Genomic DNA, 25,474 nt, shown 5'->3' with positions numbered 1-25,474 from the left:
AAGTGATCAGGTTTGGATAAAGTCATTAGGGTGGAATGCAAAGACTGAAGCTCAGTGGCGTTATGAGAAGAGGATTTGGTGTCAGCACCAGAGAGGCAGAGACAGGAGGAGACAGCAAGTTCAAGGCTATCCTAGACTCAAGAGTAAGTTTGAGGCTAGTCTTAGCTACAGGGTGAAACCCTATCTAGGAAGGAAGGAAGGAAGGAAGGAAAGGGTGAGGGGGAGGGAGGGAGGGACCGAGGGAGGGAGGCAAGAAGGAAGGAAGGAAGGGAGGATGGAAGGAAGGGTGAGCAAAAGAGATACAGAGACCAGATATGAATACGGATATGTACTTTCTCTATGCCATGGTCTGTTTCAGGGTTCTGCCAACAAGAAGGCCATCATCAAAACTGAGCCAATGTCAGCACCATGACCTTGAGCCTCCAAAACTGCAAACTAAATAAACCCATTTAACTTTATAAAATAACCTGCCTTGGGTATTTCAGTATGGTAATGAAAAATTGATGAATATGCCACCCTAATTCCCTTTAGCACATGAATAGATAAACAAATTGTTGTGTATTTATATAATTGAATGCTACTGAGCAATAAAAAATTAACTGTATGGCATGAATCTTAAAAAGAAACCAGACCATAGAAGTACATTGTATATGGTTCCACTTGTATGAAATGCACCATTAAAAAATGCACACTGATTTACTGTGACAGAAAGTGGATCCATGGTTGTCAAGGAGATGATATTATATTATTATACAGAAATATGAAGAAACCTTGGATATGTCCATATGTCCTCTTGGATTGTGTTGATACTTCCATGATTAGATAATTTGTCAAAATGTGGTAAATTACATGCCTTAAATCCAGATAAGTTTATTGGCTAACTATTAAGCCTCAGTTGTTTCAAACCCAACCCAGTGAAAACTACATGGGACTTACATGGAGAAACTCCCCAAAGCATATTTTTTTACTCTTTAGAAACACATAAAATAAATATAGTCCAATAGAAAGACAGTTTACAATTGATATGGACACAGTATTTCAAAAATTGGGTGCAATAAAAATACTATGAAATATTCAGGGGGTAATGGCACACGCCTTTAATCCCAGCACTTGGGAGGCAGAGGCAAGGTCTCTGAGTTTGAGGCCAGCTTGGTCTACAGGGCCAGTTCCAGGACAGCCAAGGCTATACAAAGAAACCCTGTCTCAAAATGTGTGTGTGTGTGTGTGTGTGTGTGTGTGTGTGTGTTACTGATTTACTTTCTTAAATGAGGTTGAAAAGTGATTCCAAAATTACTGTATAACAATGAAAACATCCATGATGACCAGAAACAGAAGAGCACCATCTGTCCAGGAACAGACCAACAGTGAAGCAGTCAAGCACACAGGTAAACCCAAGAGGAGACGGAACCTGACATAGGTAAAGAGATGATAGACCAGAAGGAAGAGCCAGCTGGATCATGAAGACTGGCCAACAGGCTGACTGCGGGCTACTTGGCTTTACCAGTAGAATTGGTGAATTGGACACTGCAGGGGGCAAGGGACCATTTCCAAGGACCAAGCGGAAAGCTGGTGCTGCTGCTTGCTGGCAAATGGCTTCAGTTCCTTCCTAACTATTGGTAGGCTAGGCTGTTATCTCTCACTCCATCAAGACACTCCTAAAGGAATAAAAATATTTTCTTATAAAAATTAAACCATCAAAGGACTATGGGAAAGCATGGATGAATATTTTCATATTTACGGAGTGAAAAAAAAAAGTAAATTAAGAATGAAAATTCAAATGTGTAATGGGAAAGACTGCTCAGTTTTAGAATTTAAAAAGTTTGGTTGGGGCCAGCAAGATGGGTTCGCCAGAATGAGAGCTCACTGGCAAGACTGATGACCTGAACCCCACATGGTGGAAAGAGACAGGTGACTAGGGCAAATTGTCCTCTGACCTCTGCATGTGCTGTGGCACATGTGTTCCCCAACACACACATACACACATACACACACACACACACACACACACACACACACACACACACACTAAACAAATACATACATACATATTAAAATGTCAAATATATATAAACTACAAATACATGCAAAATGTATATAAGCAAGAAAAGACTAATTTCCTCAGTTTCTTAAAAGAAAATTCTGTATACTTCAGTAAGATAAAGCTAAATAAGTGAGCAAACCCAAGAATGATGCTCCTCAAGCCTGTGAAAAGGCAGCCGAATCTTATCAGGATAAATGTGAATTGGAGCGTGATTTTAATGGCTGACAACAACCCCAAGTATTCACGTCCTCCGACAGCTCTTGCAGACTGGAAATTCAGAAGTTGCTACACTGGGCCGTTCTGGGCTGGGGTCCATCAAGAGGCCGCAGCCCTTTTGACAGGGAACACCACCATTGAAAAGCCAAGCTTTGCATAGGTCAGTTCCCTATATTGGTTGTTTAATTCTATATGAGGTTGTTTAAATGTACATGATTCAAAATCAAATGCACCATGAGTCCAAGGTATGACTGAGAGCCCTTGTCCACCTTACATGGATGGTGCTTCACTGCCGCCCTGGCTGAGGGCAGAGGTCACGTGCTCCTTCACTTGTGCCACGCCATACAAAGCCCTAATTCATTTAACACCATTTATATAAAATTCCCTATATATCCAGCAGGTATAAATAATAACTCATAATGACCATATAGAATTGATAACCTTCATCCTGTAGAAAGAATTGAGATACAGAGACATTAATTAACATTAAAAGTCATTCGGTAGTAAAATGGAGAAACCTAGTCTTTCATTGGAGATAACCTGCCTCAAATTTTCATGTTTTTTAAACCACTAAAGGGAGATAGTTTCATTTGTTTATTGTCTCGGGAGACTTCTTTCCTACTGGATAGATTCTCTTTTCAGTCAAATTACCTAACTTAAGATTAAGTCCAGTAACATGGATCGCCCTGGGACAGGGGGAAAGGAATAGATTTTGGGGGTGGACTGGGGGCAGGTGGGCATGGGAACAGGGGGGATCAGGCGGGGGAGGGAATGGGAGGATCGGATGGGGAGGGTATGAGGGGGAGAGCGCTGGAAGAAACGACTGGAAAAAAAAGGGGGCATTTTGGCATGAAACCTAGTGCAAGGGAAACTCCCAGGGATCTACAAGGACGACCCCGTCTAAGACTCCTAGCAATAGTGGATATGTAGCCTGAACTGGCCATTTCCTGTGACCAGGCAAAACTTTCAGTGGAGGGACTGGGACAGCAACCCAGCCACATAACCTTCGACCTACAGTCTGTCCTGCCTATTGGGTGTACTAGGATTGGTGCCCAGCCCAATTGTCATCAGAGAGGCTTCATCCTCTGATGGATGAAGATGGAAACAGATGCAGAGAACCACAGCCAGACATTAGACAGAGCTCAGGGAATCCTGCAAAAGAGCAGGACTGTAGGAGCCTGAGGGGTCAAGTACATCACAAGGGAACCCACAGAATCAACTAACCTGGGCTCATAGGGGCTCACAGAGACTGAACTGACAACCAGGGAGCCTGCATGGGACTGACCCAGGCCCTCTGCATTTATGTTACAGTTGTGTAGTTTGGTCTTGTGGGATTCCTAACAGTGGGAACAGGGGCTGTCTCTGACTTTTTTGCCAGCTTTTGGAACCCTATTCCTCATACTGGGTTGCCTTGTCCAGCCTTAATATGAGGGAGGTGCTTAGTCTTAGTACAACTTGATATGCCGTGTTTTGTTGAAATTCGTGGGATGCCCGCCCTTTTCTGAATAGAAATGAAGAAGTGGATGGGGGTCAGTGGGGATGTGGAAGGAGGGGTTGGGAGGAGAGGAGGGAGGGAAAACTGTGGCTGAGATGTAAAATAAACAAATTAATAATAATAATAATAATAATAATAATAATAATAAAAAGATTAAGTCCAGTATATTCAATGTGTCTTTTGAAAATGTGATTGAAAGCTCCTCTCCATCTCACTGCATGACTAGGGCACAGAGTCACCACAGGAAGCAGCAGGATGGATCTGTATTACTATTTCCTGGTGATGTCCCTCTCCCAGATAGGAAGAGAGTGAGGAGAACTGGGTCTTCTCTGCTGCAAGCCTGTCTTACATCATTGTCTGTTGACATGATGTGGATAGTGATAACTCCAACCAAGCCTGTTGGTGAAGAGCTGGCACTGTGCCATTAGGAGACTCAGCCACATCTCATGGTTCCAGCTAGTGACATCATGTTACATTCCTGAGATAGTTTTATGTCTCGACATTGCCCACTGTGGTGGTCAGGGCAAGACTCACCCTCCCTTAGTCATCTGTTCTCCATGGCAACCCATGGGCCCTTGGCTATATGTGTGTTCTCTCTTCCATGTTTCAGCGGCTATGAAGCAGGACAAATTGTCCTGGCTCACACATGTTCCTCTCACAGCAGAGGGGAAAGTCAGCGAGTCAAGGCACTGAGCAAGCACACAATCAGAGACAGAACTGCCAGTGGTCTCTCCTTATAGTTCCTCCCAAATGCTAGAGGTTATTCTTTTTCAGGCCTCCTGACTTGTCTTTGATAGGTAAGTAGTGGAAAGACAGACTACATGGCCCAGACAGTGTCTTCCTTCCTCCCAGACTGCCACGGGTGGGAAACCCTGTGCCCCAAGCTAGACATGTTTCTTCCAACTTTGCTCTCTGGGATGCAGGTTCTTGAGCTGTTTCAACAGTAAAGGGTACTGTGAGTGAACTCGTTTTGATTGCGCGCCACTCTGTTTCTCCTGAAGACTCCCTTTTCTTAGATTCTGTAAGCATATTAAAGGCTCTGGGAATGCCCAAAGATGTCTCATCTGTGCTTTAATTTAGCATTTCCAAAACCGATTTGATTACGGATTTCATTTTGCTGTACATTTATATACTGTCCTGGTCATAAACCCTAGCAACAGGAATCTTTGCCCCGGTCCCCACATGTAACACGTGCTCCTAGGACCGAGAGAAAGGCAGTCCTCTGTGCCTTCTCCAGCACTTCATCCTCAAACCCAGAGGCGACTGTGTGAAGACATAATGAAGTCTGTGGGTGACTCTTCTGCAAGTGTGGACGGTCCCAGCTGGCTAGGAGTCTGGAGGAGAGCCAAGTGGGCGAGGCACTTAGGTTAGAGAAAAGAAAAATGAATGCACCAAATTCCTCCTCAGATAGCTGGAAACAATCCCTCTTTATATAACTAAGTACCTTTTCCTGGGAGAGAGAGACTCCCCTTTTCTCTTCCTTCTTTGTATTATGAGTAGGCAAGTCACTCACCACCAGCTGTACAAAGGGTGGCTGAAAACCATTTTGTGTACTCAACAATTAAAATTATATCCTAAAAACTATATAACATAAGACATCAATACTTTGCACTGGTAACCAACTAGATGAACATTTTGTGCTGAAAAGGCAAATACTTTCCTTTTCATGAAAATTATGTTTAACCCTGCAGGTGCAGTAACGGCACACATACCTGACAGTAACCTATGGCTCTCTGCTTGGACTTCAGACCCTCAGAACAAGAGGGAAGCCATGTGTGGTACTGGCAACCTAGCTAACTAATCAGTGCCAGTGAAGTCATGGTTACTGGGGGAGACCCTACAACCACGAATTTATTAAACCAGCAGAATCCCTAATAACAATCTGTAAATGTTTGTCCTAATACCCACAGATAAGTATAGTCTTCACCCCGCATCAAGGAAACTTCTCTTTTTAATATATTTACATACACAGACTCCCCCCAAAACGCATATAATTAAAAATAAATTGCTAAAAAAAGGATTTAGAAATGTTGTATGGTTTCAGATATCATTTTAGCAGATAGTAAGAGTCACTATATAGAAAATAATATGTAATGAAATTAAAGTATTTTGTAACATAGTCTGTGATAATGATCATTTACATAAGCTAACCCATTATAATGATATGCGTGGCATGTAAACTTGCTGGTCTGTTTCTAAATCTTATTTGAAAATATTACCTGCAATTAAAGCTTTTACAGCTCAGAAAAAGCAGCTTGATTTTTTAACTTTTTAAAAAAATGTTATGTCTATGAATGTTTTGCCTGCATGTACATCTGTGCACGGATGCATGTCCAGTGGCTGCAGTGTCCAGAAGAGGGCACTGGATCCTCCGGAACTGGAGTTTCAGATGGTTGTGAGTCATCATGTGGGTGCTGGAAACCAAATCCAGGTCCTCTGCCAGAGTGGAAAGTGCTCTTAATCACTGAGCCACCTCTCTAGCCCTGCTCTGAGTTCTCAGCATTTGTTTGCTTGTTTTTAAGAAACAGGCACTTGCTTTGTTGTACAGTCTGGCCCTGAACTCCTAGGCCTAAGTGATCCTCCTGCCTCAGCCTTCCAAATAGCTGAGAATTCTGTTGTGTGCCACTGTGTTGCACTCTGAAATAGCTTTAAAAAAAAAAATACCTCTTATGGTTTGTGTTTCTCAACAGTTCATTGTGATTAAAGGGCTGGTTCCCAGGGTGCCACTGCCAGGAGGTGATGGAACCTTTGCAAGGCGGGGCCTCATGGGAGGTCTCTAAGTCATCTGGGGTGTCCTCAGAAAGGCCGGGAGGTACCACTTCCTCCCTCTTTCTCTCTCCTTTCTTTCTCCTCCTGGATCAGGCCTCTTGCTTGCTTGTGCACATTTCTCCCACTGCTCTTTGCCATGATGGGTCAGAGCCAAGAACTGATATGGAGAGCATACTTTTGCTTACGAACAGCCTAAAGAACAGTCTTCCCTGGAACATCTGTCTGGGAGAAGTTGATGTACAGCATTGTTTTCGGTTCTGTTTTCATTTCACTCTGACATACCGCCAACATCCTTCACGATTCTTTGTCTTTCCATCAAACTTTATTTACTTCACAGTAATTGTGTGGATTGGTTCACTGACTTTTCTGTCATAATATCCATCCTTTTGTTCCTCCTATGAGCTCCTGGACCAACGATGCTTTGAATTCAGTGCTCTGCATCATCCACCAACACCCTATGATTGTGGAATTTTAGGTCCCAGGTGGCTACAATGGTCTCATGCACCCCTGTTTTGTCATTAGTGTCTATATACATTGCTGAGGAGAAGGAAAACTATTTCCCACTGATCCTATGTGTAGTTTCAAGATGCATTCTTCCATCATGTTCCAGGTAGTGATTACTAATGGTTTAGAATTGGCACAGCAGACGAAACCTAATTGCCTTCCCTAGCCCAAAGCTGGGTCAGTTTTATGGTAGATTCTCAGCACACTTAAGTGAGTAGAACAACCTCTCCTTTGGGAAAGTTTAAATAAGTGAACTTTAATGGCCTGAACAAGATTCTAAGTGTCATCTAAGAATTCTCTCTCCCATTCCTGAACTCATTTTGAAAGCTACAAATCCCCTTCATCCTTTAGGGACTTGTTCAAAGAAGGAAACATTAGACATACAAGCCCTTATGTGGCATTCATTTCACATTTTTTAAGCCATGGTTCCAAAACTCAATAAATACTTTTATTTTGAAGTAAACTTTATCTAGGAATAATAGTTATAGTGTGTAAAATCTTGTGAGGAGCTTGATGAATAAGTATAAAATGAACATACCTGTGCAGCCAATCCCCCATGAGAAATAAATATCATTTAGCACCCCTAAAGTCCCCTACGCCCTTCCAAATCCCATCTTTCTACTTAAAAGCAACCATTGTCCTGACTTTGAAAGCCATAGACAAATTCTGAACTGGATGTCAGAGAAATGACACGGGATTTACTCTTTCATGTGCCTGGCTGCTTTTGCTCGTTATTCTAATATAACCCACACTACTGCATAGAGTGGCCATTTGTTCTTCATTTCTACATGCTGTTATACGATTATCTCACAGTGCATTTATCCATTCTAGTGCTGATAGACAGTTGGCTTAGTCCCAGGCCCTGACTACCATGAATAATGCTCTAATAAACCTGTTGTGCCTGACTTCTGTTGCACACATGTTCACATTTATAAACAGAGTAAACCACTTCAGCTGTGGTGGACAGCTCCAACTTTAGTGACAAGGGACCACATGATTTCAAGTTTGTTGTGGGGGAGTCCTTTCTTAATCTCAATTTTTTGTTACACTTTTAGTTATCTATGACCAACTGTGGGTGTAAAAATAAATGGAAATTTTTTCAGAAATAAATAATTCCTAAGTTGAAACTTTCATAACAGCGTAGTGTTATAATTATTCTGCTCTTGTTTGGTTGCTGTTAATCTCTCACTGTGTCTAATTTATAGATTAAACTTTGCCATAGTGTGTATGTTTGGGAAAAATCAAGACTTAGTGCTGACATCCAAAGTGTGGGCATCACCTTTACATGAACCCCCAGGATACAGGGCGACTGAAGTGGAGGAGGGATTCAGGTGTCCCACATCCTTACGAGCACCCAGTATTTTTCCATGTGTTTAACATCTTATGCAAAGAATTTGTTCAAATTCTCCACCCATCTATGTTTTGGTACTTTTCTTACTAATCTGCATTTCTTCCTACAGTCTGGATATAATCCTCTTGTTAGCTCTGTCTTGAAGATATTTTCTTACACTCTGTGGTTTTTCTTTTCACTTACCATCTAAATTAGTAAATCTTATTATACTGTATCAGTCCTCTCCTTTACCGTTACAGAGCTTTTATGTTGATGGAGATATGTTCTGTTTTAGAAATTTTATCTTCCTTGAGGTCATTAACTTGTTTTTTTCCAGTTATTTTTTTCCCCACATTTAAGCACATCAGATTTTTCATGTATTATATGAGATAAAATTCAAGATTTGGCGTCAAAGAGGTATGGTATCTCACCAACATGGCTGCCTGAACAAGACCTGAACAATGACATCACCAAGGTGTGCCAACATAGAAGGGAAAGCTTAGAAGCCTCATCAAAGAGTTACAGGCAACTAAAGAATGACGAAAGCAGGAGACAGAGTCTCCCTGGGGGAAAGAACATGAATTCACTCTCCAACACCAAATGGCCAGTCCTGAAAACATATACATACAAGAAACATTATATAGACTGAGCAGGCTGTATTTACGTATTTAGGAATATATATATATATAAATATATATGTTTATATATGCAATAGCAATTTGAAAAGGCCATGAACTTGAAAAAGCAGAGGGGGTGCATGGGAAGGATTGGAAGGAGGGAAGAAAAATAGGAAAATTATGTGCTTATGTTATAATCTCGAAAGATTTTTTTTTTTTTTGAGACAGGGTTTCTCTGTGTAGTTTTGGTGCCTGTTCTGGAACTCACTCTGTTGAGTGACCAGGCTGGCCTCAAACTCACAGAGATCTGCCTGGCTCTGCCTCCCGAGTGCTGGGATCAAAGGCATGCGGCACAGCCATATAAAGAAAAATATCATGATTTGAGAGAGGAAATATCAGCATCTCAATTGATCATCAATCATTTATCTAAAACACAGCACTTTCCAAAGTGCCATCTTTGTCAGAAACCATTCATAAACATCTCAGTGGCTTGTATGCTTGTTTCTTTAGCTTGAGGCAAGCTCTTTATACATAGATGGCTAGCCTGTTGGTCTAGTGTCCCTTTTTCTGTTACTGTGTTGATGAGACATTCCAACCAAAAGCAACTCAAGGGAGGAAACCTTTAAGCCCACAGGTCACAGTTCATCGTCAAGGGAAGTCTGGTTAAGAACTCGAAGCAGAAATCCTGGGGGAACTCTGCCTACTGACTTACTCCCAGGCCCATCTTCTTCACTTTCTTAGACAGTCCAGGACCAGCCGCCCAGGGAATAATGCTGCCCACAGTGGGCTGGGCTCTCTGACATCAGTTAACAAGGTAATCCACCGCAGACGTGCTAACAGATCAGTGTTATCTGGGCAGTCCCTCCACTGAGATTCTCTTCTCAGACGACTCTAAGCTATGTTAAGTTGACAGTTCAAGCAAACTAGGACATCTAGTTTTTACTATATAGCTCAGGCTGGCCTCAAACTAGTAGTCATCCTCCTATCTCAGCCTCCTGACTGCTATATGCTGGGTTATAGGTGTATGCTATCACACAGGCTCAAAAATGCATACATGTGTGGGTTAGTACCTGATCTTGCAATTTTATCTCATTGTCTGTTCATCTACTTTTGTGCTAAAACTTACTTTCATGATCACTGTGTATTGAACTAATATTGAAAAAATATTAGTATCTAATAACACCAATCCTCCAAATGTGTTCTTTAATATTTTCAAGTTTCTCTTTGGTACTCTATATTTTCTATAAGTTTTAGAAGTAAAGAGCCACATACCACAAAAAGCCACTGGGATTTTAATGTGGCTTAATTAGAACCCATGGATCAGTTTAAGATGGATAATACTGAGTTTCCAGGCTATGTACATGAAATTCCCCCGATATGTTGATAGTATCTTTAATTTCTCTATATAATGCTTTATAGTTGCCTGTTTAGGGTTCTAATAATCTTTTATTAATTTGTTCAGAAGTAATCGATTTTTAGTATTATTACAAATGATAACATAGTTAAAATTTTGCTTTATAATTGTGGCTGTTATAAACACATTTCTTTTAAGTTAAAAAATATGTTGATGTTTATGAGTGTTTACTTGCATTATGTCCGTGCACCATGTGAGTGTAGTGCCCACAGAGGCCAGAATAGAATATCAGATCCCCAGGTGCTCTTAACCTCTGAGCCATCTCTCCAGCCTCTACAATTAGTTTATTTTTGAGTAACATTTTCAGAAATAAACTTGCTGAATTTACTTATTTTATCTTTAAATTTCTTCCATTTGTTTGTTTGTTTGTTTGTTTGTTTGTTACAGTGTTTCTCTGTGTAGTCCCGGCTGTCCTGGAGCTTGCTCTATAGACCAGGCTGTCCTCGAACTGAGAGATCCACCTGCCTCTGCCTCCCAAGTGCTGGGATTAAAGGCGTGCGCCATCGCTGCCCAGTTTTACTTCTTAATTCTAGTAGCTACCGGTTTTTAAAAATTACTGCATGTATAATTACATTATCAGTAAAACAAGTGGATTTATTATTTTCTAACTTTACTATTTTTTTTTACCATATTTCAAAGGACAAAAACTCTTAAATACAAGTCTCATATACAAGAAACACTACCAGATGTCCTTTTTTGTTCATAATTCTGGAGAAAGTTTTCAATACTTACTACTGAGTGTGATATTTTCTGCCGGTATTTTATAGATATCTTGTATCTGAGTAAGAAAATCCCTATTTCTAGTTTTCTGTGATATTTTAAACATTTGTTGAACTTAAACACTGTCCCTGAATCCCTTTAAAGAGTCACGATTTTTCTCCTATAATCTATTAATGTGATGACATCAGCTGTTTTCCAATGCTGACTTGCATTCTAGATTATATTCTAATTTGCTGTGATGGATTATCTTTTTTATACACACCAGAATTTGATTTGCTACTTAGTGGACTTTTTTTTTAACCTATATTATGAGAGGCTGGTGTGACGTTTTCCTTTCTTGTGTTTACCTGTCAAATGTTGATGTTCACATTGTACTGTTTCATTAAACAACTCTGGAAATTCACCCTCTTTGTAGGCTCTGGTTTGTGTGGTAGTGGCATTGTTTAAGTCAAACAATATTTAATATGGCTTGCTAGTGAAGACAAATAAGCCTGGAATTTTCTTGGACAGATTTTATATTACAGGTGGAATTTCTTTCTCTGGGAGACAGAGAACTAGTCTCACTTCTCTTTCTTCTTGTGTCAACTTTCTAAGATGTATTTCCCAAGACATTGTCCATTTCAACTAATATTTCAAATGTATGGGCGTCAAGTTGTCCACAATGTCCTTGTTGTTAAATATCCACAAGATTTGAAATTATGTACCATTTTTTATCTCTCAGATTTGTTATTTACACTTTCTCTATTTGATCAAATTCTACAGTGGCATATCCATTTTATTATCTCTGACTTTGTTGAATCTCTATATGATATATTTTATCATACATTTAATTCTTTTTCAGTCATATTTTGTTTTCTCCTGGCTTTTTGAATAATCACTGCTTTTCAGCCTTTCAATTACATGAATTTAAAATTCTCTAAACAGAATTAACTTGAGCTTACAAGTATAGATATACTGTGTATCCACTATTATTCTATCATTTCACTTTTTAGTATCTTTATTCAAGCTATCTCTCTTGGTGGGAGTGGTAGCTTATATCTATAACCCCAATATTTGGGTGGCTGAGGCTGGATGACTGCAATGAGTTCAAGGTCAACCTGGGTTACAAAGTAAGACTTTCTAAAAAAAGAGAAGAGGAGGAGAAATCTGTTAGCAATTGAGAGTCTTTTTAATTCAGTTTGACAACCTTTTAATTGGAAAATTTGTTACTTTATCTTCAGTGTCATCATTGATCTATATGAATTTATGGGTCCTGTATAATTATTTCATATTTTATGTTTTTTCTCATTTCTTCCCACTTGGGAGTATGAGTTATTTTTACTAGTTTGAGCATTTAATTATTATCTTAGTAATTATCCTAAAATTCACGAGTGTCTTTGTTGAAATGTAGTATCTTGGTACTTTTGTTAATTCTTCATATCCTAAGAATGTAGCCTCTTATTTCATTCATCACGTGTGTGTGTGTGTGTGTGTGTGTGTGTGTGTGTGTGTGTGTGTGTGTGTGTGTGTGTTCACTTGAGTGCAGGTGTCCATGAAGGTCAGAGACATCAGATTCTCTGGGGCTTGAGTAATAAGCTGATGATACCTCTGCAAGAGCACTACATGCCCTTAACCACTGAGCAATCCCTCCAGTCTCAAGTTTAAATTTTTAATTGCTGCTAAAATTACATATGATTATGGGTTATCATGTGATATTTTTAAACTTTTATCCTTTGCTTTTTGTGTATTTTATGTGTATCAGTGTTTTGCCTGCATGTATGCCTGTACAGCATGTGTGTATACTGACTGGAAGGGTTGGAAGAGGGTGCTGGACCTCCTGGGACTGGAGTTACAAGTAGTGAGCTGCCTTGTGGGTGCTGGGAATCTAACCCAGGTTCTCTGCAAAAGCAGCCAGTTCTCTTAACCACTGAGTCATCTCTCTAGCCCCCTTCTTATGAATTCCTAACTTGCCATATAGAGCTCAAATAAGTAACCACTGTTAAGACACTGTTTTTATTCTGTTTTACCGCAATATTTGTTCTTTCAATTGTTCATATTCCTCCTGCATCTTCCTGCTTCAATTTAGGATCATTTTGGTTTTGCCCGACAATCTCTCTTTAATGTTTCATCTAGCATAAATTTGATGTTGATGAGTTCTCTGGATTTCTAGTTCTACGTCTTTATTTCTCCTTTATTTGAAAGCTAACTTGATTTAGCATTTTAGGCTGTTACTGGATAAATCAGCACTTTATCTTGTTGTATCTCTGAAGATAATGTGGTTTTGCCCATCTTCTTTATATATATTATCTATGTATTCCAGTGATTTTATCATAAGATTAAGTAAAATTGTCTTTGTATTCATCACAATTGACATTCAAAATACTTTGGTTGTTGTTGTTTTTCGAGATAGGGTTTCTCTGTGTAGTTTTGGTGCCTGTCCTGGATCTTGCTCTGTAGATCAGCCTGGCCTCGAACTCAGAGATCCGCCTGGCCCTACCCCCGAGTGCTGGGATTAAAGCCATGAGCCACCACTGCCCAGCTTTCAAAACACCTTTTAATCTATGGCTTCATATCTAAGTCAATTTAGACTGCTATAATAAAATACTATGGACAGGTAGGTTAAACCACAAACATTTATCTTTGGAGTTCTGGAGGCTGGAAAATCCAAGGTCAGGGTGCTGCCAGCCCCAGAATCTGGTGACAGGACTCTTTCTGGTTCGCAGATGCCATCTTTTCACTATATGATGGAGAGAGAGGAAAGAAACTTCCACCTCTTCTTATAAAGGTATTATTAATCCCCTGCTAAGAGTCCACCTCATACCCAAAGGCCTTTTTGGGCGTCTTTCCCTGGAGGAAACTTGCACAAATGTCTATTCACCCCAAATAGGGCACCAATGACAGACCAATGATTCCACTCAAGTCTAACTCAGTGATCCAAAGAGTTTATTAGGATTAATTACAGGAGTGTGGGTGAGGGCTTATAGATAGGGGTGCAGAGGACTTTCAAAGGCAGCTGCATCACTGAAAAGCCTACCCCTGCTTATATAAGCCCTCACTGCTTTTTTAACCACAGGGGGGCTCTCTGTGAATTTTCTTAGTTTCAGGAGCTTCCTAAGACCTGTAAGTTTTGTTTGCTTCCTGAGTCTTCAGAAGCCTCTTTCCAGGAGGGAATCTCCAATTCAGAGGGAAGAGCTACACAACAGGCCCCATCACCAAATGCTATCACGCTGAGAACTGGTGTTTCAACATACAAACTGGGGTGGTGGGGGAAGCGCACACGACTGTTCAATCCATAGTGGTATCTTCGGTTTCAGGAAACTCCCAATAGCAATACTACTTCCATCTCATTCTCTCTCATCACTTTGGACTCCATCTTAGACTACAGAAAAATCATATCTCACAGGTACTAGCAACAGAATGCTGAAATGACTATATGAAGTTCCTCAAGTCTTTTTATCTCTGAGTTCAACATTTTCTTCTGACCATTTAGGTCACTAACTCTCTTTATCTGTATTAAACTGCTGTTAAACCCTGACTTTGTTATCTTTTCTTAAATACAATCTGCTCCCACATTAAAAATTATTTTTTTAGAGCTAACAGGAGGGCTCAGTGGTTAAGAGTGCTGGCTGCTCTTCCAGAGGTCCTGAGTTCAATTCCCAGAAACCACAGAGTGGCTCACAACCATCTGTAATGAGATCCAATGCCCTCCTCTGGTGAGCAGAGGAACATGCAGACAGAGCACTCATATACATACATACATACCTTAGGTGCTGTTTTTTAGGAGTCACCCACTTTGTTTTCTGAGACAGGATCTTTCAGCGGGTTCCCTCATTAGGCTAGTCTGGCTAGCCAACAAGGCCCAGAAGTCTCCTTGTCTCTGTCTCCCCAGCCTGGGATTACATGTGCATGGCCACTGCACTCAATTTTTTACAATGGTGCTGAGGAACTGAATTCAGGTCCTAATGCTTAGGTGAGGCCCCTCCATCTCACACTTTCATAGCCTAAAAGATCTGCCACTATTGTCCTTCTGTGATTCTGTAAGTGGGGTATGGTTCTGTGGGTACAGCTTGCCTTTGTGCTACCATATGGCATTATCTAGGGTAGATGATCTAGGGTGAGAGGATCCAATATGGCTTCACCCACATGGCTGGCACCTCAAATGGGAACATGGTAAGAGTTGAGAACTGATTAGGTTTCTCTCTCCTCGCTCTATCACGTTGTCTGTTCAGTATTTTATTCATCATCGATTCTGGCTTCCTTTCTATTGCTGTGATAGAACACTCTGACCAAAAGCAACTTAGGGAGCAAAACATTCCTTGGACTTACCCTTCCAGGTCCCAGTCCATCACTGAGGGAAGTCAGGGCAAGAATTCAAGCAAGAATTTGAAGCAGACACCATGAAGGAATGCTGCTTGCTGATGTGATGGCAGGCTTATGCTTAATTAGCTTTCTTGTATGTCCCAGAACCATCTGCCGGGGAAATGGTGCCACCCACTGTGGGCTCCCGACACACACATCAAGTAACAGTCTAGACAACCCCCCACAGACATGCCCCCAGGCCAACCTGATCTTGCAATCCATCAACTGAGACTCTCTTCTCAGGTGACTGACTAGGCTGTGTCAAACTGACAGCCTAAGCTATCCAGGACACCATCTCTCTCCAGGTACCCCACTCCCTCTCCACACCAGCAAAATACTCACAATTCTTGACATGGTATTGGGTCTCTAAGAGGATTAAAAATGAAAGCCCTAAAGCCTCTGAGTGCCTGAGCATGGAACTATCAAAACACCATTTCCTTCACATCCCTCATTCCACGTCCCCTGGAGATACTACTCAGAGTCCTCCCCAGAATCCTGCACCACTACTTTGGTGGCTCTGCCTCTGGTACCATCACTCTTTGCTCTCTGTGGTCCTGGGTCCCTAGAAAATGACTGGTGCACACCAGTATTCCACAAATATTCGCTGAATAAGTGAAGGAATGGACACTCACATTGCTCTAATGCTTTCTTCAGCAACATGCACACGCGCGTGAGAACAATATTAACAAAAACGGCAGGCAATTGTGTAGATTCTTTGAGCATTTAATGTGCTCTCTACATCTTGAATCTCTTCTGCAACTAATTCATTAAACGTATCCACTTTCTTCCTCAGTCTGGAGCAGGACGCTGAAGGAAGAGGAGTGGAAATGACCTCAGTGAAATAGGTTTTACTCAGACTCAGAATTCCCAAGCCCTGCCGTCATCTCAGGCAGTCCGAGCGGCATCATGCGTAGGCTTTTCCTATGCCCTAGATTATTATAAGGGCGCCCTCTGCTTCCCGGCCTGCTGGCCTCCAGGTGCTTCTGCTACCCATTTCCACTCCGCTGACCCCTAATCTCTCCAGTTCCAGCCCGTGTAGACTCTATGGTGCCTCCTGCCGTCGGATGCTGCCACCAATGCACACTCGATGAGGGCGTTCTCTCACAGCAGTTTGCTACGACTTTCAAGAAGACGTCAGTGTCCAGAAGCCCATTCTCTCTCAAGCAGGGTAAGATCTTGAGACTGAGTTGCAGGCATTTAAGAGATGCTTCAGGTAGCAAAATCAGTTGAAATGGACTTGGGCAAGGTCACAAGTGCTCTCGTCTAACATAGTGATTGTGTGTGTTAAATTATTAGACCCACCTTTCCCAGAATCCCTTTTCAGTTACTTTCACCCCTTGCCATGTTAATAATTAATAAGCAGTTACTGTGTGCTCAGCACTGTCTAAATTATATATATATATATTATATAAATATTATATATAGATATATATTCATTTCACTTTGCAAGTAATTTCAAGGAAAAGAACAGATTTTGGGCAATTGGAAAAGGTGAATTTAGGGGCAGGATGTGAAGGAACGACAGGAACTTTATCGGATGCTAACTTAAGATACGAAGTGGAAGGCGAAAGCGAGACCAGCTCAACAGAGTACATGGACGGAGATGAGTGACACAGGACCGCAAAAGTAAACATGGAGCCAGAGGCAGAGAGAAGCATCAGCCCAGGGGGATCTGAGAATACTGAAATTAAAAGCGATCAAAGATGATACTATTACAATTTTTAAGCAGATTTCCCTCCATGTTTCAGAAATAAAATGAATGTGGTTTTGTTGTTGTTCCTAGATGTGGTCTCACATCACCTGGTTGGCCTCACACTCATGTTGTACCTGAGGCTGGCTTTAAACTTTTGATTCTCCTGCCTCTACCTCACAAGTGCTAATATAACAAACAGACCAACTTCTGGGACCACATTGGCTAAATAAATACATCGGGTTCTTTTCGTATGGTGCTAATGAGACCTCTAAAGGGTTTCATATTATCTGTTAAATACTTGAATAAAGCATGTCCACAGCACCAGTCCTTTGTACAAAGTGGAGAGACCAGTCAGGCTGTCAGGGAAAACTGCAGGGCAGTGTTTCCTCCCCAGCAGGTCTGCATGCAGCCTGGCTGCAGACACAGACAGGCTCTTAGCCAGGCACCTTGTGGCAGTCCTGATGACCATCCAAAGACAACCCATAAGGGGATCCCCTGCTCCTGTGTTACTAAGTCTGGCTTGGTTAGGGCTTGAGACTAGGGCCAGTGATACGAGCTGAGCAGTAAGGCCAGGCTCAATTGAAAACAAGAAACTGCAAGACCGGGAGAAATGTCTGCCTTCTCAAGACAACCCAAGTCCTGTCAGTTACCCCCTTGACATTGCCTCAATCCGCGTGGCTAGCTGTTTCCCCGTTCACAAGCTCCAGTCTGTCCTGTCTTTAAAAACTGCCCAAACACCACACCGCACAGCCCTCCTCCCCGCCTTCCTCCTGACTTTTCTCCACCGGTGTTGACTTAGTATTTATCAGAACCCGATGTATTTATTTTAAGGAGAACGAGCTGTCTGCACTTTCGGCTTCCACACTTTTGCCTCTGACGCACCTCCAGTCACCACTCTGGTTTCTCTCCACCTCTATTCAAACAGTTCCCAAAAGGTCACCAATGACTTCCCAGTCAGCATAATAAATGGGCCCCCCTCCTCCAGCAGCTCACTCATCCTCTCTCCTCCACCTACCTAGACATTTCCGTTCGTCTAGAAATGCTTCAACTTTCTGCGTCCTGTGACACGGAACGGTTTTTTTTTTTTTTTCTACTTGTTCCTAAACTTTTGGTGAGCTGTCTCCAACTTGGCAATTGCTCTCTCGTTCTTCACGCTCCTGGACCATGTCATAGCTCCGATCACCGCCTGCATAGTGGTATCACTCGAATCTCTACATTCTACCTTTACCAACAGCCCCTAAACATGACCCACAGAAATCTCAGCACCCCCCAAACTCATTCATGGTCTTGCCTGCAAACCTGCCTATTCTTCACAGACTTCCTAACCTTTCGCGGTGCTGAAAATCCTGTCATTTAATCTAGAAACCAAGGAATCGTATTTTAGTCATCGTTCCTCCTACCTACTTGCCACTCATGAGTCAGCAAGATGTCTGAGACCATGTCTTCTCTCTCCTGGTGAAAGTCCCTCAGTGAAGAGCCTGGCTCCAGCCTCACCCTCAGATCCACCTCTATACTGGCCCCTGAGTACTCGGTCTAAACCAGCTGTGACCACGTTACTTCCCAGCTTCGCTTCCTTCCAAAGCTTTCACACTGATAACTTCTCAATTCTCTCCTCTACTCATGACGACCCTGAGCCCACTGGCAGACCGGATCACTCCGGCTTCAGACAGTTAGGGTTTCGGTGGCCTGTCAAGAGATGTGGCTTTGACATAAGGATCTAGGAGACACTCCACAGGCACCTGTGGTGGGTGTGACATGATTTCTGGAAGTGAAGGCCATCCCAGCCAAGGCAAAAGACCTAGACTATTTTGCAGCAGAAGAGAAGGTGAGCCTATAGAACAGGTGAGGGGTGGAGGGATGGGAGAATTAAGAGATACAAAAAGGAAATGCACTAGTAAAGAAATGGCCAGGTGAACAAAGTAAACACAGAGGAAAAGTCTACAGATTCTACGGACCCGGTCACTGGAAGCTCAGCCTTGGAAGCCTGCGGTAAAACAGTTCTATAGCGCAAGCCAGGGAAGCAGATGCTTGGAAAAGCCACCTTCTATAGCAAGGAGATACGGCAAAGAGGGAAGTCCACAAACCAGAACGGCCCTCTAAACTAGGTGCAGGCCACGGCGGCACCAGCGGACCTTTTAAAGAAGGCGTGTTCATGGTGATGGAAGAGGCAGCATCCATTCATTCATCAGGCAAATTCAGAAAGCAGGGAATTATTTTATTTATCTCTCACAATAGAGGGTGTTATAAAGATTCTCGCTCCCAAAATGCCTTCGAGAGCAGTCAGCTGGTTTCCAAAGAAAACAACGGTGAATGCACACATTTGTTCTAGACCTACTGACCTGTGTTAAGAAATCACCAGAAGCTGCTATCCAGCATGTTGCCAGGATCGAAAACAAGTGACTTGTCAGGCTAAGTCCTTTTCCCCCAGCTGCTGGCCCATGAAACCCCCACATAGCCGCATAACGGAGAAGCATAACGGTTATAGGCATCGGACCACAGGTCCATGCTCAAAACCCGACTGTGCCATGCTGTCGGTGAGGACTGGCCTTGACACCAGGGAAGCAAGCAGCTCGCCCTAGGTGGCTCACACTGCATTGTTAAGGCAGACCTGGGGCAAAAACCTAAAGGAGGTCGCCAGCTCTTTCCAGCAGCCTAGTGACCAGGCAGAGAGTCCCCTGCGCGGCCATCCCCATGCCTGGGGCGCCTTTGTCCCCTCCACCCCCACCACTCACCAGAGAGCACCCGCAGAAGTGGCCCGTGGGTGGGGGGCAGCCGGGAGAGGGGGGGTGCAGTCCGTGGGGGGTGGGCGCGGGCAGGAGGGAAGAGGGGCGGCCGGGTAGTGATTGGCTGGGCTACGCCAGGCAGCTCCCGGCCAAGAACAAAAGAGAGCAGGCGGCGGGCGTCCTCGGAGTAGGCGCTCCCACCCGCCGGGCACCGGCTTCGCTGCTGCTGCTGCTGCTGCTGCTGCTGCCGCTGCTGCTGCGGGAGGACGCGCCCACCAGCAGCCCGCCCGCCGAGCCAGCCGGGGCGGCGCGCGCGGTTTCTCCGCGAAAGCCGGCCGTGCACCTAGGAATTAACCGGCCGGCGCGCAAGGGGAGGGAAGCGGGGCGGGCGAGGGCGGGAGGGGGGGGGGATGCTGAGCGCGCGCGAGAACAATAATAAGATCGTGTTTGCGGTCGCTGCCCGAGGAGGAATTCGGAGGAGGCGCGAGGCCCGGAGCTCGCACGGCGCCCAGAAAGCTCGGCGGGGAAGCGGCGACGCGGCTCCTGGGAGCTGCACGCGGCGGCGGTAGCGGCGGCGGCGGCGGCGGCAGCAGCAGCAGCAGCATCAGGACTCGGCGCGGCCGGACGCGTGCTCCCCTCCCCCGCAGCCGGGCGGGGATCTGCCGGGGCCTGCGGGTCTCCCCCCCTCCACCCCACCCCATACACCCCAGAGAGAGAGAGACACCGCTCGCCTCGGCCGCTGCCTCTCGTCGGAGCGGCCGCTCGCACGCCCGACTCCGGAGGCCCGCGGGGGAGAGCGCGGCGCGGTCCCCGTCGGCCCCGCGCGCGCGCGCGCGGGGGGCGCGGGGCGTGGAGGGGGGCGGGCGGCCTCCCCGGCATCTTCGCGGCGACCAAGGACGAGCGGGCAGGGGAACGACCGGGATGGCGCGTCCGCGGCCCCGCGAGTACAAAGCGGGAGACCTGGTTTTCGCCAAGATGAAGGGCTACCCGCACTGGCCCGCCCGGGTGAGTACGGCGGCGGCGGCGGCAGCGGCGGCGCGCGCGGGCCCGCCCGCCCACCATTTTCCCTTCATGATGGCGCGCCCGCCCCCTTTCCCCAGCACCTCGGCGCGAGCCCGCCGCACGGCCGGGGCCGCCGCCTGGGCTCCGCCGCGAGCCGCGCTGCGCACCGGGCCCCGGGGGCCCCCAGGCCAGGGTTCCGGCGGCGCCCTCGCCCGGCCGCCCGGCCGCTCGGCGGCCATCCTGACGCCCACTTTCGAAGGCGGGTCCGGCCCGACAGGCCCGACGTCGCCTTCTTGATCGGGAAGGGAAGCGGGCCCGGGGTGGAGGCGCCGGCTCCCCAGCACGGTCCTGGGTAGACACCCCCCCTCCCCCGGTCCCGGGCGAACGTCGAGGCAGGTAGGAGAGCCAAAGGCTGTCCCCCAGCCGGCGAGAGCCCGTGGGGGAGGTCAGTCCCCGAAAGGGTCCGTGGTCGGGCCGAGGCCAGCGCGAGCCTCGTGGCAGCATCTTCCAGCTCAGTGCATCCTCCTTCCCCTTCCAGACTTGTTGAGTGTCCTCCCCCCGCCCCGAGCGCGATGCACTCGCATTGTCCGTGTGCCACCCTGGTGCCCCCCTCGTTCTTAGAAACTGACACCAGATAGCCCGGTCAGCGGCCGAGGACTTCAGGAAGCTCCTTGTGCCTTTTCACCTCCATATTTGTTTTAGGTCAGTTTGCGAGCCTTCTTCTTGGCCCCGAACCACACACAGCCCGCGATCGCTCTCTTCCTAAATAGCGAGGCTGTCGCTGGGTTTTTCTCTAGAAAGCATCTGCATTGAATACCTGGCATTCGGCGTTTTCCTTACACTCCCTGGACTGAGGAAGCAGCAGCACCCGGTGTGTGCGCGCTTTATGTTTTAAAATATAAATCACTTTTACCTCTAATTTTGTGATAGTTGGCAGTTGACTGCCTGAAATAGATGTAGTTAAGGGATAGTCGAGGCATTTTGGAGACAGTGTTGGTATCATGGAGGAACAAACACAGCCCATGGAAAAGCTGACAGAGATTGGGAGTGTGAATTCAAGTGCTGTGTGGTAATGAAGATAACAAGACCAAGGGGAAAACACTCATTCACAAGAGGAAGTGACATCAGGAGGGGCAGGCTGGAATTTAGTGGAGTTGAGGTAATGGATGGACATAACCATATTTTTAAACGTTTGTTTGGGCATGATTTTAAAATGGAAAGGACACTGGGCTGGGAATTCAGGGGATCTGGTGTGTGGTTTAGGCACTGCTAGGAACTAGTCATTTGAACTGCCAGCACATCCATTTCTACCGCTATAAAACAACCATCTCCAGAGTCCTTCCAACACTAACAACCTCAGGCATCAAGAGGGGAAAAAAAAAAAACCAGCCGCACTCAGACTCCGATAGGCTGTGAGAAGTTCTTCATGCACGAAACCCCAGGTCCTTAAACAAGGCGAGGTTTTCAGTGTAGAATTACTGCTTGTTGTTTTGTTTTTGATGCTACAAAACAGTATATAATACTTACAAGGGCAAGAAGTGTGACTTTAGGAGTCTTTTAGGGAGTCCCTGTGTGTATTTGTCAAGTAAGAAATAATACAGCTGTGAGGTTGTATGTGCATACTCAAAAGTGAAAGGCCACAGCCATTCCTTACAATCCTGCCTTTGAAAAGTATCTTCTGATGGTCCAAAAGAAAATGCTTAAAAACAATCTCATTAACATACTGCTCTCACAGGTTGGCCACCTGTGGTAATTCTGTACTACAAAAGTGTATCTAATTGTACAAAAATGTTCTTGGAAGATAGAATCCCAAACCAAGATAGAAAAGGAAATGAGAAAGCACAAACCCATTAGGTTTTCATATTTAAAATGATGCATGGAAGAAGAGTCTCTGTGTGTTCACATTTAACTTTAAGGAAAGGTTCTAAGGTTATGAAAAATTATTTTATAATGAGCAACATTTTGCATTCTGAGGAAAGGTAAAGGTTAGGAGAAAAAGATATTTTGAGGTCCTACTCTTGATTACATATGGTAAAACATGTTCTCATCTCAATTTTATGCAGCATTATCCCTCATTTTATACATGCTTATAACTTTGTCAGTTGACCTCGAACTCACAGAGATCCGCCTTCCTCTGCCTCCAGAGTGCTGGGATTAAAGGCCAGCCTGGTCTCCAAAGCGAGTTCCATGAAAGGCACAAAGCTACACAGAGAAACCCTGTCTGGAAAAATAAAAAAAAAAAAAAACTTTGTCAGTTGATATTTAAAAATACTAACTGTAAAACAAATCTTACTCATATTTCCAGTACTTTCACTTTATATAAAATGTAGTAATGTGGGGACTGCAATATGTGAAGCTCCAGAGACACACCTACTGTGGGAAGAGAAGCTTGATACGGTAGGAAGGAGCTGAAAAGTCCAAGCTGGTCCGTCCAGGAATGGAAGAACAGTTCCCTTGCTTGTGAGGAAGATGTTTGGTTCAGGGAGGCACCTTGTGAGAAGTATGAGTCAAGAGGACCCAAGACTTGGAAAAGTTGGATTCCACTCCTGCCTGGCCTTGACACTTAATGGTCTGGCCATACTTCTGTAATCTTTCTGAATTTCAACTTAGTAGTCTGTAAAATAGATAATTCTCCCTACATAAAGAGTTTGTTAGTTTCCTTGATCAGTGCTTTCATTTTCCACAGTTCAAAAGTAGAGTGCAGTGCTATACAGTATTTTGGGAGACAGGGGAAGACCACATTCAAATAACTTATTACAATATATTGTTTTAATTATTCTTTATTGTTAATCTCTTTACCTAATTTATAAGTTTAACTTTTTCATAGTTATATGTATTTCAAGAAAAAATAAAACTGTTTATAGGCAATGGTATTGTCCCTACTACAGACATCCACTGTGAATTTTGAAACATACCCTGAGGATAAAATACTGCTGTATCCCAAAGCAATGTGCTTGAATATTCCTACTTTTCCCATTATAAATTTATAACTTACATTGTACCATTATGCCATTTTAAGTTAATGTCTGTCAGTTTTCAGCTCTTTAGTAGATGTGTTAATTTTCTCAGTATTTTACCATGAAAACCAAAGAGATGTTCAATTATTCAGTGAGCTTCCATATAACTTTCACTTAGATTTTCATTAATTATACTGTATTCATCACATACCTGTTCACATATCAATCCTTCTATCCATACAGCAGTCTATCTTAATTTGATATTTGATACTTCAAAGTAAGTTATAGACATTATAATTTATATTATAATTAATTAAATATGCTTGTCATTAACTATAAGTCAGCATATTTAATGAATCTTTATTTTTTTCCTTGTGTGGTAAAATTTATGTAGAAGGAAACCTAAATGTACATTGACTGAATTTGACTAATATATATACAGACACAATAAAAAAATACCTACCAAGATGTAGACTAGTACCAGTAACTAGGAAATTTCTCTTGTGTCTCTTCCTGCCTAGTTCCTGTCTTCTTCCCTTCTTTCCTACTGTTTGCCTGTGTTATTTTAACATTAAGGTAGCTAGATATTTCTGTGGACTGTTGTGTATAGAACTAGAAGTTCATCTGTGCATAAAGATTTTCTAACCTAATACTAAAAAAAAACACGTGCACTAAACAAGGATCTGAACTCCATCGATTGAATATCCTGTTGGTAAAATTTCAGCATGCATTTCTAGTATGTGTAAATTTACCTTAAAATTATATATGCCTCTTATTTTATACTACTACTATGTACATTATAAAATAAACATTAAAATTATCCAAAGGTGATGACCATGACATAAGGATACTTTATGGCTCAAATCTTTTATTGTCAGAATATTAACAGTAATGTATTAAATCCATATTTTTAAGCCGTAGTTTTTAGAATATTTTTGGCCTGTGCCTTGTGAGACCCAATTGATCGGGAGGCCATAGCTTTTAATCATCTAAAGAGGTTTGGTTTGTTTTTTAGATTACACGTGCCGGTTGAGTCGTTTTGTAAAGTTGTGTGCTTGTATTCATTAATATTACCTGTGTAGACCTTCTTTAGCCATTTGTCTGTGTGGTGAAAGCTAGGTGAATTAAATATTCCTTAATTCTGTGCAACCAAGCCCTCCCAAATGACAGTAAGTCACAGTGAGCCTAAGATAAGGGCATTAATGTCAATTCTTATATTAAATGATAGTGAAATTGACTTTTTAGATAAAAGAATAAAAGATTCGGATAGAAAAGTCTTTTCTTCCCACACTCCCCATTCACCTCGTGTGTGAGTTTTGAGCACTTTGGTACCCAGTTCGGAGAATAGCCTCACAGCGGTTGTGCTTCAATTCCAGAGCCTTTTTAAACTGAAAAAATTGATATATCACTTCAGTAGTAAATCATGTGCTTTGTATGCATGAGGCCCTGAATTTAATTCCTAGTTCTTCTTCCCTCCCCCAAGTTATTTCCAGGCATATTAGCCCATGCCTTTAGTCCCACTACTCAGGAGGCCAACACAGGAAGATGGCTTGAGTCCAGAAGTTCAAGGCCAGTCTGGGTAACATAGCAAGCCCCCACCCCCAGCCTCAAAGTTTCAATATATTTTTATGTGGACTCTCCAACACTCTTCATAA

The 25,474-nt window shown here is 43.5% G+C and overlaps 1 protein-coding gene across 1 annotated transcript in view; it reads left to right on the top strand.

Moving 5' to 3' along the window:
• Positions 1–20,700: 20,700 nt before the first annotated feature.
• The window catches only part of Hdgfl3 (HDGF like 3), a 51,987-nt gene continuing 47,213 nt past the window's right edge, over positions 20,701–25,474 (top strand). Inside the window, exon 1 of the mRNA XM_076546235.1 lies at positions 20,701–20,865. Within this exon, the coding sequence (XP_076402350.1) occupies positions 20,782–20,865 (84 nt within the window). The 5' untranslated portion in view covers positions 20,701–20,781. The remainder of the gene's footprint in view (positions 20,866–25,474) is intronic.

This window comes from Peromyscus maniculatus, chromosome 1 (assembly GCF_049852395.1).
Source record: "Peromyscus maniculatus bairdii isolate BWxNUB_F1_BW_parent chromosome 1, HU_Pman_BW_mat_3.1, whole genome shotgun sequence".
In the NCBI taxonomy this organism is placed as follows: domain Eukaryota; kingdom Metazoa; phylum Chordata; class Mammalia; order Rodentia; family Cricetidae; genus Peromyscus; species Peromyscus maniculatus.
This window is presented reverse-complemented; position numbering and strand designations above follow the sequence as displayed.